The sequence below is a fragment of the Xenopus tropicalis genome, chromosome 6 (genome assembly GCF_000004195.4).
Source record: "Xenopus tropicalis strain Nigerian chromosome 6, UCB_Xtro_10.0, whole genome shotgun sequence".
NCBI lineage: Eukaryota > Metazoa > Chordata > Amphibia > Anura > Pipidae > Xenopus > Xenopus tropicalis.
Window position 1 is genome coordinate 105,036,452 of NC_030682.2, and position 13,211 is coordinate 105,049,662.

At 42.8% G+C, this 13,211-nt stretch overlaps 1 protein-coding gene across 6 annotated transcripts in view; it reads right to left on the reverse strand.

Annotated features, from left to right (window-relative positions):
- mtcl1 (microtubule crosslinking factor 1) overlaps positions 1-7,080 on the reverse strand; it is a 100,604-nt gene extending 93,524 nt beyond the window's left edge. For 3 of the 6 annotated variants that reach the window (XM_031903670.1, XM_031903669.1, XM_031903668.1), the window contains exon 1: positions 5,750-7,080. In XM_031903670.1, coding sequence (XP_031759530.1) covers positions 5,750-6,490 — 741 coding nt within the window. In that variant the 5' untranslated portion in view covers positions 6,491-7,080. The remainder of the gene's footprint in view (positions 1-5,749) is intronic. The other 3 variants (XM_031903673.1, XM_031903671.1, XM_031903672.1) reach the window with 3 other exon arrangements.
- Positions 7,081-13,211: the final 6,131 nt, after the last annotated feature.

The following is a 13,211-nucleotide window of genomic DNA, read 5'->3' on the forward strand; positions in this document are numbered from 1 at the left end:
GGAGCAATGGCCAGCTCCATGTTGGTTTGAGGTCAGAGCTCTGTGCAGGCCAGTCAGGTTCTCCCACGTGGCCATTAATTGTGCTGAAACAGGAAAGAGCCTTCCTCAAACTGTAGCCACAAAGTAGGTAGCATAGAATTGTCATGCTGTCGCATTAAGGAAAAAACCTGAAATGGAACCAGGAGCTCAGCCCCAAACAATGGGAAACAGCCCCACACAATTAGTGGGGCATTTAATAACGTTTGCTTTTTTCACATTTTTTTTTTCTTGCACAAAAATATGATTTTGTCACGTAAACAAATGCAATTATTTTCATCATTTATTATGCATCAAAACTATGACATGTTGATAAATGCCCCCTTTATTTTAGGCAGGCAGTGTTTTCCTTGCACAAATGTTCCCTCTAAGCTGTACATGCACACACATTTTGAGGTCACTGCACTGAACAAATTCTGGTGCACACAAAGAATGTTGTGCGAAAATGCTAAATTTTTAATTTTTTTCTGACCTGCACACAAAGGTTTATTATGTGCACACAAATGAATTTTTGTGCACATAGCCATGAAGGTATTTGAGGGAACATTGCCCCCCACCTTCCTTTATTACACTATGCGTATACAGCCATCCTTAGTGCAACAAAGGGGTAATTACTGAATCAGCTTGTTAAAAGGCATCAGTTCTCAATAGCCTCTGTTGATCCATGAATAAAAGCACAACAGATGAACGCTATGGATTCAGCATAGTGAAAAAGACGTTAGCTGCAGTATCATGCGTAATACAGAGGTAAACTCAGGACACAGTGCCTCATGTAAGAAAACACAAGCATTACCGGGAAGGATTATATAAGCAGCTAAAGAAGAAAAGGGGGGGTCATACCCTCTCCTCTGCAGGTCACCCCCCCCTTACTACACTAGGGAGTAGACATTATCAGTGCACAAAGAAGGAATTACTGAATACGCTTGTTGAAAGACAACAGCTTTCCAAAGCCACTGCTTGCCCATAAATAAACACACAAGAGATCTACGCAATGGCATAAGCATATACGCAAGCTGCACAGGCGTAATATAGGCAGCATGACCTAAACCGGGCATACACTGACTTATGATAGCAAATGTGAACATTACAAGGAAGTATTATAAAACATGCATGCTACTAAACATCCATCAGGACATTGGTATAAAATTTCCACAAGGTTGCCATCTTTCCTGGAAAAATGATTGGTCTTCCTGTCTATTAAAATAAGTACAAAAAAAACCTAGTGAATCTCAGTCATTTGTCTTCATTTCTTAATGGAGAGCTGAAGTTAATTTATATTACGATGGCCCACTGCCGAGGCCCCCCTCCAGAAGAACTCCAACATGCAGGGCCCCCAATACTGTCCTGTTTGCCTTAACCTTAGTAACATGCACCTGGTAGTTTTGCAACTTGTTTTGACATATTTTCTGTTGTTAAAGAAAATTTAAGAGGAAAACTTGTGACCCACCAGTAGAGTCTCCCCACAGAGATGGGGCAATGGCCACAACAGGTGGATCGGGGTTTTGAGGAGAGATGCTGCTTATGAACAGATGATCTGAGTGGTAAAAAGTAAGAAATGCAGGTAGAACAAGCGGGGGAATTTTGAATATACTGGCACTTGCAGATATAGGAATACACCGAATCCAGGATTTGCCAAGTTTTGTCCTTTTTCAGCAGGATTCGGATCCAGACGGTGATTTAGTGGCTGAGTGGCAACCCTACCCACAAGAAAGAGCATGGAGCATAGATTAAGAATTTGAATTCCTGCTATACATTTATGTAATGTGAATACAGAGAAACTTGTCCATTCTCTGGGATCATTCTAGCACCTCCATCCACTCAGCAGAAATGGTATAATGGTGAGAGGGGGCAGGGATACTTTAGGACAGAACACTGAAGCAGCGATGCAGAGAATCCATTATATTTTCTACCTAATCCTTGTGTACATGGCTGAATCAAATCTGAACTCTTACTGTCATGTGACACTTAACAGCTACTGCTAACCATTTTTTTTTTCAGATGATAATATTTTGGTGATTTTGCCCAAATCAGAATATGCAAATGAAGGCTTGGATTTGGCTCATTATTTAACCAGATCATTAACAAAATAATAAAACAATGTACTTCTGAAGCATTGGGAAAAAGCTCCCCATTTTGCAATAGACACAAAATACATTTAGGATTTTAGGATAATATAGGATTATGGCAGGATTTTAGGACCTGCATTAAGAGGCAGGGCCTAATGTATTGCCTTGGAGGCTGCATTTATGCTATGTTCCTTAGTTTGGGACCTGCATTTAGAAGCAGGGCCTAATTTATTGACTTGGAGGCTGCATTTATAATATGTTCCTTAGTTTGGGTGCTCCTGTTCTAAGCCATGAACTATAAATGAAATGGTCACAGAAGGGCAACCTGCTGTGTTCCTGCTTGATTCCAATGAATTGGATCCAATTATTTTTTACCAGCTGCACCCACAAGCTATTTATTAATTTATTGCCAGATCCTGTGGACTCCTTATATGAATAAAGTAATGTGCTCACACAGAGGCTTTAGCCATACGAGAGATAACACTCTGTAAAGGGCAAAAGGTATCAAGAAGTGCAAGTGGCTATTTATGATAGAGAGTGCACATACAGGGCATTCAAGGGCACCTGATTTAACCTTCATGATTCAAAATGGTTTTCCTTTTCTCTTTTTAATTTTTTGCACTAGAACTTACACTACAACACATTTATTTAAATTACCCTATAGGTCATTTGATTATCAGGTATACATCAGTCAAGCTTTCTTATTATATATTTACATACAATAATAATGCAGAATTGATGTATACCTGGTATCAAATGACCCATAGGGTAATTTAAATATATATATATATATATATAATACAAAAAAATCTGAATATCCACTAAAATATATCCTTATAAACAGTGCTTAGTGATGTCATCAGTTATAATCAAGGCTTAGTGATGTAAGTTCTGTCACTTGACTCACTGAAACTTCTGTATTATAATATATAATGTGCCCCCTGTTGTAAGATATGATATATAATATCCTTATGTTACAATAGGGGGTACTTTAATCTACATTATATTTGTCATTCCCTGTAACTCTCAGAGTTTAGATCTTTTATGACTTAGTAAGGTTTTTTGGGGTATTATATAAGATGTTTTTCATAACTGCCATTCCTCTATTTATGCTAGTCACAACTGTTCCAATGAAACAAGTCTAACAAAAAAATGGGCAAATGTCCAGCAGTGATTAAACTCTTAACATAAATGAACCAATTCTGACAAAGTGTAATGTGTAGCAAGTCACACAGTAGATATCTGCTACAACAATCACTTGCGTCTGTCTCGAAACAAACCTTCTTCTGTCACTAATAAATCCTGCCAAAAAGCCCATGGACTTTAAAGCACCCTTGTTACACCGGCAATTAGTTGCTAAGAGAGCAAGCAGCTACATGTAGCTTCCCATGATGCCAGTTGTTATCCCCATGAAACGTGCCTTCAGATCTGCTCCCAAAATCATGTTTCCCATTATAACTCTTAGGCTTATACTGCTCCCTCCTCACCAGTAAAATACCAGAGAAAACACTTTTGTGCAGTTCATTTGTGTGCTTCTCAGAATAAGGCCATGTACAAAATCAGGAAAATTACTTTGTGCAAGAAAAAATACATGGCCCCAGAAATCATTGAAATAGTACATGGTCCCAAGAGTGTTTGCCTTAGAGCTCGGCAGCAGGCTCAGTACCCATGGAATACCTACAAGGCAGTCAGGATTCAGTAGGAAAAAAGCTCATGTCCTGACAGTCCGGGTGGTCCATGGGTACCCAGACAGAGCTAGCCAGGTAGCTTGCAGCAGATAGAAGGCTGTAAAAAAAAACTCAGCTCCCTGACAATTATGAAGATTGGTGACTTCTCTTCTGGCTCCCATGTCCTCCCCACCCTGAAATATGCAGTCACTTCTGGTTTGCAGAAGTTTATGACGGGGGCAGGACGGGTTGGGGAAGGCACTTAGTTTGGGCAAGTTCAAGTAGGAAGAAGCATCATGGGAAATTCAGATGTACAGGTCTGATTTGGGTCACAGGTCTTCTAAAATAGACCAAAACTGGACAGACAGTTTGCGATTAAGCCAAGAACTGCAAGGGTAATATGAAGTAAGACAATTTTAGCCACTCACATGGAGTAAGTGGCACTAGACCCACAGGCTGGTCGCTGGAGGGGCACCTCTTTAAAACCCTCTAAGATACCAGTACTGGTGGCCTGGCAGTCTCTGTGTGATTGTTGCTCCAAATGATTGTGAGCAGGAAATTTTGGCCCAAAATACACACATGGGCATTTTTAGCTATACCCATGTGCAAGGCTAATTGCATACATCATGCATACTACTACTACACACAGGCAGTATCTGGCATTATCTGCATTTTCAAGTGCATCATATTTATGTATGTATTTAGAATTTGATTTATATAGAACTACTAGTATACACAGGGCTGTTCAATTTTACAGTGTAGAAAAGTACACACAGGGATGACAAGCATTATACTAAATAAGCATAAATATATGGAGATTGCGTTTCCATGAGGTAAGAGAGACCGGAAAGGAGGTCCCTACCCTGTAGAGCTTACAATCTAAATGCAAGTAAAATCGTACCAGCATTCTGAACCCACATCAAATAGTAGCTTGTGAGGAGGATACACAATCCATCCATTTGTATGGCAATTGCCTGCAATACTTGTCAGAAACCCAACAGTCAGCATTTCTAAGTGTCAATGCACCTAAAGTGCAACTTGCCGGTGATTGCCATATACAGTAAGTGAAATGAAGAGATTTCAAAAATGTTGTCCCCCACCATTTGGGCTACTGATGACTGGGCCCCAAAACCTTTAGCATTGCCCTGTGTGCCACTGCCATAAACCTGCACAGACCAGCAGAGTGAAACCTACAAAGGGAAAGTGGTGAAGCCTTTCCTGTGCAAGGGTAGTAAGGGATCAATGTGCATCCAGAGGGTAAGTAGGTGCCTGATATAAGAAAATAAGTGAGAAGTGCAATAAGACACTGGATGTGGCAATTTGAATCCATTCTACATCTATGTTATCTATAAAATAGCATAACAACGGCCAGCAGGGTGGTTTAAAGGCAAGTGTTGCTAATGGGCAGCATTGGCTTCTTGAGTCGGACCCCAGCAAGGTGTGTATATGGTTTACCCATGTTTGCATGGGTTTCAGGCCCGGACTGGTAAAAATGTGGATTTTAGCAAATGCCAGAAGGGCTGGTATAAACTTTAAGATAACATAGGCAGTCTATTTATTCCAGTGGCAGTGGCTGTTTGGGCCTTGGTGTACTTAAATTGCCAGGGCCTATGTTAAATCCCAGTCCTGACCTGGTTTGTTTCCTTTAGAAACTTCTATTGCCTCCAAAAATGTAAAGGTAGGTTAATTCACTCTTGATAAAAATGCCAGAATTATGCATTTGGTAATCACCATAGGAACCTTAGATTGCAAGCTTCACTGAGGCAGGGAGTGATGTGAATGATGAGCATCTCTGGTACATATTTGCCCTGGCTGGGTGAACCTTTCTGAGGATCTAGCAAGCTCTAATCACAAATAAATGTTGAGGCCAGTGCATTTTCATGTGCAGTGCCATACAGTGCAATAAGTCATTATGGACTAGGCCTAGGACATTAACATGCACCAAATGTAACCTGCTTGCCCCATGCCCTCAGTTCTTACCTTGAGATAATCATTCTCAGAGCGCAGCTCCTCCAGTTCCCTGAGCAAATCCTCCTCCTGCACTCGGCTTGGCGTTGCGGGGCGCTTATACTGGGCCCCCATGCTCCCCGTTTCTCTAGGCTCATCGCTAGGGGGCGCTGCATTTCGCTGCCTATGAGTGTCCACATTCTGCACCCTCTCCGATCGGGCTACTGCCTGCTCGCTGGATCCAGACTCGTTATCGCTGCTTTGTGCCTGTAGCTGCCGGTGTTCATCGGACAGGGGCTCTGAGGGGCAGTCCGACAGGTCGGAGCTACTGTCCGTGTGGCTGACCCTTCCACCTGCTAACGTGCTGTCCAACACCAGCAGCCTCCTCCTGGTGGGGGCAACAGCGGGCTGAGGGGAGGAAGGTAGCAGCAGCTCTCTCCTAGCGCCCCCCTTACCGCTGGGCTCGGCGGCTCCATGATGGGGTCTGGATGCCCTCTTGGTAGTCAGCGAGGCTTTAGCGCCGCAGGGCTTTGCCGGGCTGGGCTTCTCCTTGGCTAGCGGGGTGCTGCGCCTGGACAGGCGGCTGTGAGCGGCCGGGGCAGCCGGGGACTGGTGCCTAATGCTGCTGCTGGGGGATTTGGGGGGCAAGACGGAGGGCTTGGCGGGGGGCGCCCTGGCATGGGGTTCCCGCAGGAAGGGTCTGGCTGGGGACGGTGCCCGGTTTAGCCTCTTCTTCTCGGCATGCAGCTTGTGCTCAGAGCTGAAAGTCTCCATGTGAGGGGCAGCGGGGGTAGGGACCCCTCCAGCCCGAGGGCTATCCGGGCTGTGCCGCAACAGCGCTACCGCATCCAGGCAATATCCCGGCACCGCTTCTCATCACTTCTCCTTCAGCAGCCAGCGGCCACCCGCGACCATTCTAACCCGGGGAAGCACGGAGAGCGCTCCTCCTGCGGGGCCCAAGCCGGGGAGACCGGCACTGCGGATCCACTCAGTGACAGGGGCAGGCTTGGGGAGGGGGGCACCAGATCTGTTCAGCCCCACAAGCTGCCCGGGTCCTGCAGATGCACTCACCGCTTATCCCTCAGCAACCCGATCCCTGCTCTCCTCTCTGCACACTACTGATACCTTGTCTCCTCTGCTCCTTTCTCATTCAGTCCCATTCACCTACTTCCATCCACCAGGTTCCACATAACCAATAGCCATCAGCTGGCAGCCCTTCCCAGTGCCGGCTTCCCCTCTCCCTGATGCTCCTACTGCTGCTGCCTGTACGGATCTGCAAGCGCTGCCGTCTCTCTGGGAGCCTGACGTTTGTCAGATTGTTGCGCATGCGCGGTACCTCTCCCAGTGTGTGTGTGTGTTAGTGTGTGAGTGTATGTGTTAGTGAGTGTATGTGTGTGTGTGAGTGCATGTATATGAGTGTATGTGTGTGAGTGTGTGTGTGAGTGTATGTGTGTGAGTGTATGTGTGTGTGTGTGTATGAGTGTATGTGTGTGAGTGTATGTGTGTGAGTGTGTGTGTATGAGTGTATGTGTGTGAGTGTGTGTGAGTGTATGTGTGTGTATGAGTGTGTGAGTGTGTGTATGTGAGTATGAGTGTGTGTGTGAGTTTATGTGTGAGTGCGTTTGCATACCTCCCAACATTTGAAAAATGAAAAGAGGGACAAAAAGACTTGGAGCGCGCAGGCAAATTTTTTTGACCATGCCCACTTTGTGGCCACGCCCCAATTGCCACACCCAATTTTTAAAATAGTTAAAATAGTGCCCACGATGGCCCAATAGACAGCACCCCCATAGACAGTGCCCCCATAGACAGTGCCCCCCATACACAGTGCCCCCCATACACAGTAGCCCTCCTTACACAGTGCCCCCCCATACACAGTAGCCCTCCATACATAGTAGCCCCCATACACAGTAGCCCTCCTTACACAGTGCCCCCCCATACACAGAGCCCCCCAATTGCCCCCATAGTGAGTACCTCCAATAGAAAATGCCCCCATACATAGCGGGCCCCCATAGACTTCTTGCGGCTCCTGCTCCTTATTCAGCTCCTCGTACGGCGGCGACAGGACCTTTTATAAGGTTGCGCCCGTGCGTACGTGTGACGTCACACCTATGCACGGGCGCAACCTTATAAAAGGACCTGTTGCCGCCGTACGAGGAGCCGAATAAGGAGCAGGAGCCCAAGAAGAGACGGAGCGCTCCGCTGCAGCCAGCGCGTCCCGCTGGCCTGGATAGTTTAATGAATGTTCTGCATTTCCATAATGCGGGACATTCACTGAACAATCCGGGACAGCGGGACGCGCTGTAAAAACCGGGACTGTCCTGCAAATAGCGGGACAGTTGGGGGGTATGGCGTTTGTGCGTGTGTGTGAGGGTATGCACCACTGGGAGCATGTGTTCATGTAAGTGTCACATTGCTCAGGGCAGGGATCCCCAACCTTTCTTACTCATGAGCCACAGTCAAATATAAAAGACTTGGAAAGCAACACAAGCATCATAGAAGTTCATAGAGGTTCCAAATAAGGGCTAAGATTGGCTATTAGGGAGCCTCTATGCACACTATCAGCTTACAGGGGCTTTATTTGGTAGTAAACCTTGTTTTTATTCAACCAAAACTTGCCCCAAGTCAGGAATTCAAAAATAACTCCCTGGTTTGGGGGCACTGGGAGCAACATCCAAGGGGCTGGGGAGCAACATGTTGCGCAAGAGCCACTGGTTGGGGATCACAGGCTCAGGGGGACGCCGATCTGCCTGCTGGAGCTCTCAGCTGAATGAAGATGTTGGTGTGGGCCTTGCACCAGCCTCCAGAAAAATACACATTTTTGGCCATTCTATTGTTCAACAGTAAATAACATGTTTGTATGCAACAGGTACTTTATTACATACATGCGGATTTTGATGTTAAAAACTGGAAACTTGTTAAACATAATTAGAGATACATTCACTTAATTCCTTTTTTTTTATTTGGCTCAATCCATAGCCCTCCCCAAGCAAGCGATTTGACTGAATGCAGAATCCTTCCCAAGCAAGAGATTTGACTGTATCCTGAATTCTTCTCAAGATATTTGGCTGAACCCCGAATCGGCCAAACAATTTGACTTAATACCAAATCCTTGTTAAAAGCTTTGGCTAAATACTGAATCCCTCCCAAGAGGTATGGCTAAATCCCAAATCCTGCCTAAGGGATTCTACTGAATACTGAATCCTTCCCAAATGCTTTGCCTGAATCCTGAATTCTTCCCAGGATATTTGGCCAAATACTAAACAGATTCCTAATTTGCATCTTTATTTGTTGGAAAAATACAAATTATTTTTATTTCTTGTGAACAGATGAATGGTCACATTCAGTCTTTAACATCACACATTCCAAAATTTTTTGATTCAGTTCTGCTAAACGTATCAGCATTTTGCTAGAATCCAAACCGCGAAAAGAGTGCTGGGATTCAGCCAAATCCCAAATGGAATCCCGGTTTTAGTGTATCCTAAAAAACAACATACAATCATAACTATTATTTACTCATAATACAAGGTGAAATAATATGTCTGGACAGGGACAGTCTGGCCTGCAAAGTACCAGAGGATCATCTGGTGGACCCTGGCCCAAGTGGGTCCCAGCCAAATGCAATTCAGCCCTTTATTTAAGTATATATGACACCTATTACATCTAGTACACTTTGCACCTAATTGGAAAGTGGACCATCAGTGTTAGTATCTTTGGTGGGCCCTAGGTGGTCCAGTTCAATCCTGTGTCTGTATGGCCAAGACCTGATTGTGTGAACTACTTGTCTTCTGTGAGAGTCTGATGTGCGGCACAAAGGAACAGTTCAGTGTAAAAATGAAACTGGGTAAAACAGATAGATAGCTGGGCAAACATGTAAGCTATAAAGGCTGGAGTGGGCAGATATTGAACATAATAGCCAGAACACTACTTCCTGCTTTCAGCTCTTTAAAGTTAGTCAGTGACTTTAAGGGGGCCACATGGGACATAACTGTTCAGTTAGTTTGTGAGAATGCAGGTCTGATTCAAATGCAAACAAACTGAACAGTTATGTCCCATATGCACCCCTCAAGTCACAGATTGGTTACTGACTGCCAACAGCTTAGACAGTTGTAAAGAAGGAAGTAGTGTTCTGGCTATTATATTGGACATCCATTCACTACAGCCTTTATAGATGACATTTTTGGCTACAATATTGAAAACATTTTTTATTTTGTATAGTCTATCTAAGTCTATCTAATTTACACAGTTTCAGTTTTATGTTGAACTGTTTCTTTAAGGCAGCACTGTCACACATTTGGGCAGTCAGGGGTTGCTGTTTAGCCCACCAGTGATATCTATACCCTGGGCCCACCAGGGTCATAATGTGGCCCTGAGAAATGTCTTATGAGCTGGCTCAGTATTCATGTCCATTAGTTTACACTGGTAAAAGAAATAAATAATAAAAATGTGTTGTGGTTGTCATGGAAACATTCCGAGTTTTATATGAATTGAGACTACTTGTGCTGATTACAAGCCACAAATTCATGCTGCATTAATCAGCATAATATTTTACATTCAGTGCTGATTTTCTAACTTAAATGGTGCTGGATTACTTTGCATTCAATCCCATACAAAAAGTGTAAGTTAAAGGGCCAGTATACCGACTGTATTTGTATAAAGGAAATATGGTATAAAGAGTCTCACTTTGATTTCCTAGTACAGTTTTAGTTGTGAATAAGAGGTCAGTGGAGAACTGCAAGGATCATAATACCCAAAATGGCCCATCCCCTTTGAATGGTGAGAATAGGAAATTATACACATGGCAGGCTTAGGGTGACAGCCATCAGAAATGACAAAGCAAACATTTCTGAGAGTCTGTATATATGTCACTGCCTCTATTTCCGACATATGCAGAGAAATTGCCATGGGAAGTTACTTCCTAACTTCAATAGGATCCATAGTAAGGCAACAACCACCCTTTAAAATGACGTCTGACATAGGACATATGTTATGTTTCAACAAAATAGTATTACCTGATACCATTATAGGCCTTGTAGGTCTCACTTTCTAAAATGCCATTCAACCCGTGCTTGAAGCTAATGTATCTGCCAAGGACTGGTTCAGGAAAGAATTCCACAACTTCACAGCTCTCACTGTAAACAACCTTCTTTCATACTTTAACATGAAACCTCCTTTTGTCTTATATGATTGTATGATCTTGTGGCCGCTGGAATGATGTATTAGTGAATAAAGCATTAGAGAGTTTATTGTAGAATAAATACCCTTATATCTTTATACACAGTGATGATAGTCCTCTCAGCTTGGCCAGCCTATCTTCAAATTGAGATTTTCAGTGCCCTTTATTTGCTTAGTTGCTTTTTTACCGTACTAATATAAGTAGCGCTCACTCTAAGTACTAGAGACCAGAACTGCGCTGCATATTCAACCAGAGCTTTGTAACAGAAGGATCCTTCCCTGAATCTATAACTTCTTTAAAAAACCAGCAACACTAAAAAAGAAAGCATTTTTTTTAAAGGTAAGGGAAAGAAATCAAAGTAGGGCAGCACTCATCAAAAACTAATATCATATAAAATCCTCTCCTGGTTGACAAATCATACAAAAATAACTTTAATCAAAAAAATTGAAATCATGCAGGTAAAACACTTTATGTGCAACAATCTGGCTTAATAAAATTCTCTCCCACAATGTCCTGCAGGAGAAACAGAGCCCTGTCTAACATTGCCTAAGCTTTTATTAACTTCCCAGCTATCAAACTTACATGCCTTTTATTGCCAGGTTATGCTGCAAAACCTATTTAATCATTGGCCCATCAGCTCTCTTTCAATATATTGGTACCATACCAGCTGAAAGGAAATAATTGCCTATCTGTAAATGAAATGCTCACTTATTACTTGCCAATTTTTTCCCATGTAAATTGCATCTTTTTACTATTGATATAATTAACAATGTTTTGGGATTGGTATTTTTAGGTAAATGAATCATTGTATATCATTACTATTGATATACTTAAAAATGTTTTGGGATTGGTCTTTTTAGGTAAATGAATCATTGTAACATGCATACAAAGTCAACCTACAGTTTTAGGTAAGCATCACCTTTAAATATCACATTTATAGAAAGTGGAGAAATCTGTGGGGAAATATAGTGTATGGCGGAAGCACTAAAAAGTATTCAGATATGTGTAAACCAATATATATTTTTTCAGCAATGTGTTATCCATTTTTAAAGCTACTATGTTCCCATATTACACCAAATGCACAATAGAACAGTAAGGCTGCTAGGTTCTTCCAGTGCTATTGAACCTGTGGAATACATGTACAACTCTAGACCAATACCATCAGGGGAATGTTGTTCCAAAGCATGCATTATTGATTTGCATAGGACCAACTACTGCTTGGTTCAAATGTGACATTTCTCAATTATATACCATAAAAATTTAAGAAAGCTAAATAAAGGCAGAACAGAGTAGGTGACTGTTACCTGTGTGGCTCCTGGCTTAACAGAAGTGTGTACAGGTATATGATTGCAAGTAAATGAATAAATAAGTTAGAGCAGTATAAAGGAATTTATCAGATGAAAATAACTGCAAAGAACTAAACTGTGTTTCTTATATATAAGTGCGGCAAGTAAGTGTTCTGGCTCCATAGAAACAGGGCTGCAATCACACCGAGCTTTCACTATCACTCACATCACAGAATTGCATTATTGTGTCAATTTGTACAAGTAACCTCATTTATTTCTTGTGCAGCTAAATGCCAGGGTGGTTTGATATAAAGGCCGAACTTGCTGGAATGTGAGGCATAAACTTGACCCAGGGGGTTAGAACAGCTGTTGTATTGTCAGCCTCAGTTGTACAGAAGCCTGCCAAGAAGTAGATTACTCACAGGGCATAAGGGGAGAGAACAAATGTAATCATCCATACAAATACAATTTCAACTGTGCTACAACTCCCACCATTCACATTAAAGTGGTGGCATGAAAACAATCATTAGATGGTTTATTTGTATGTAAATAGGATTTTTTCCCCCCTTTCATTAGGGATCCATTTGCCTGATATCAGAGTGTTTCCTATTTTTGTAGTCAAGAGTGAAGTAAAGCTGGGTTACTGAACCCATCCTCAATAGCATAGGCATACCTAGTGACATGTCACTATGAGCCAGCCTTCTGTAGTCCAATCATCCCCATATCAGCATCCCTTGGAATAGAGGATTCATGCACTTTCCTTGGGGTCTTCTTGTAGGTCTGTAATAATCACTGGTGCCCCTATTTTAAATAAGTACTTGGGCACAGGTCTGGACAAAGAAAGCCTGATTCACCGGGAGGTGCCAGTATGTTAGGCTACCCCTTGTGAATCCAATTGCTAAATCTTTTCCCCTGGCAGGTGCTCCTTTTTAGGAAAAAAAACCCCCACAATCCTATAGAAAAGGAGTACTGCATTAACACCATTTACTTACCCTTTCCAGGTGTCTCTAGTGCACACAGACTTGTGCATGAA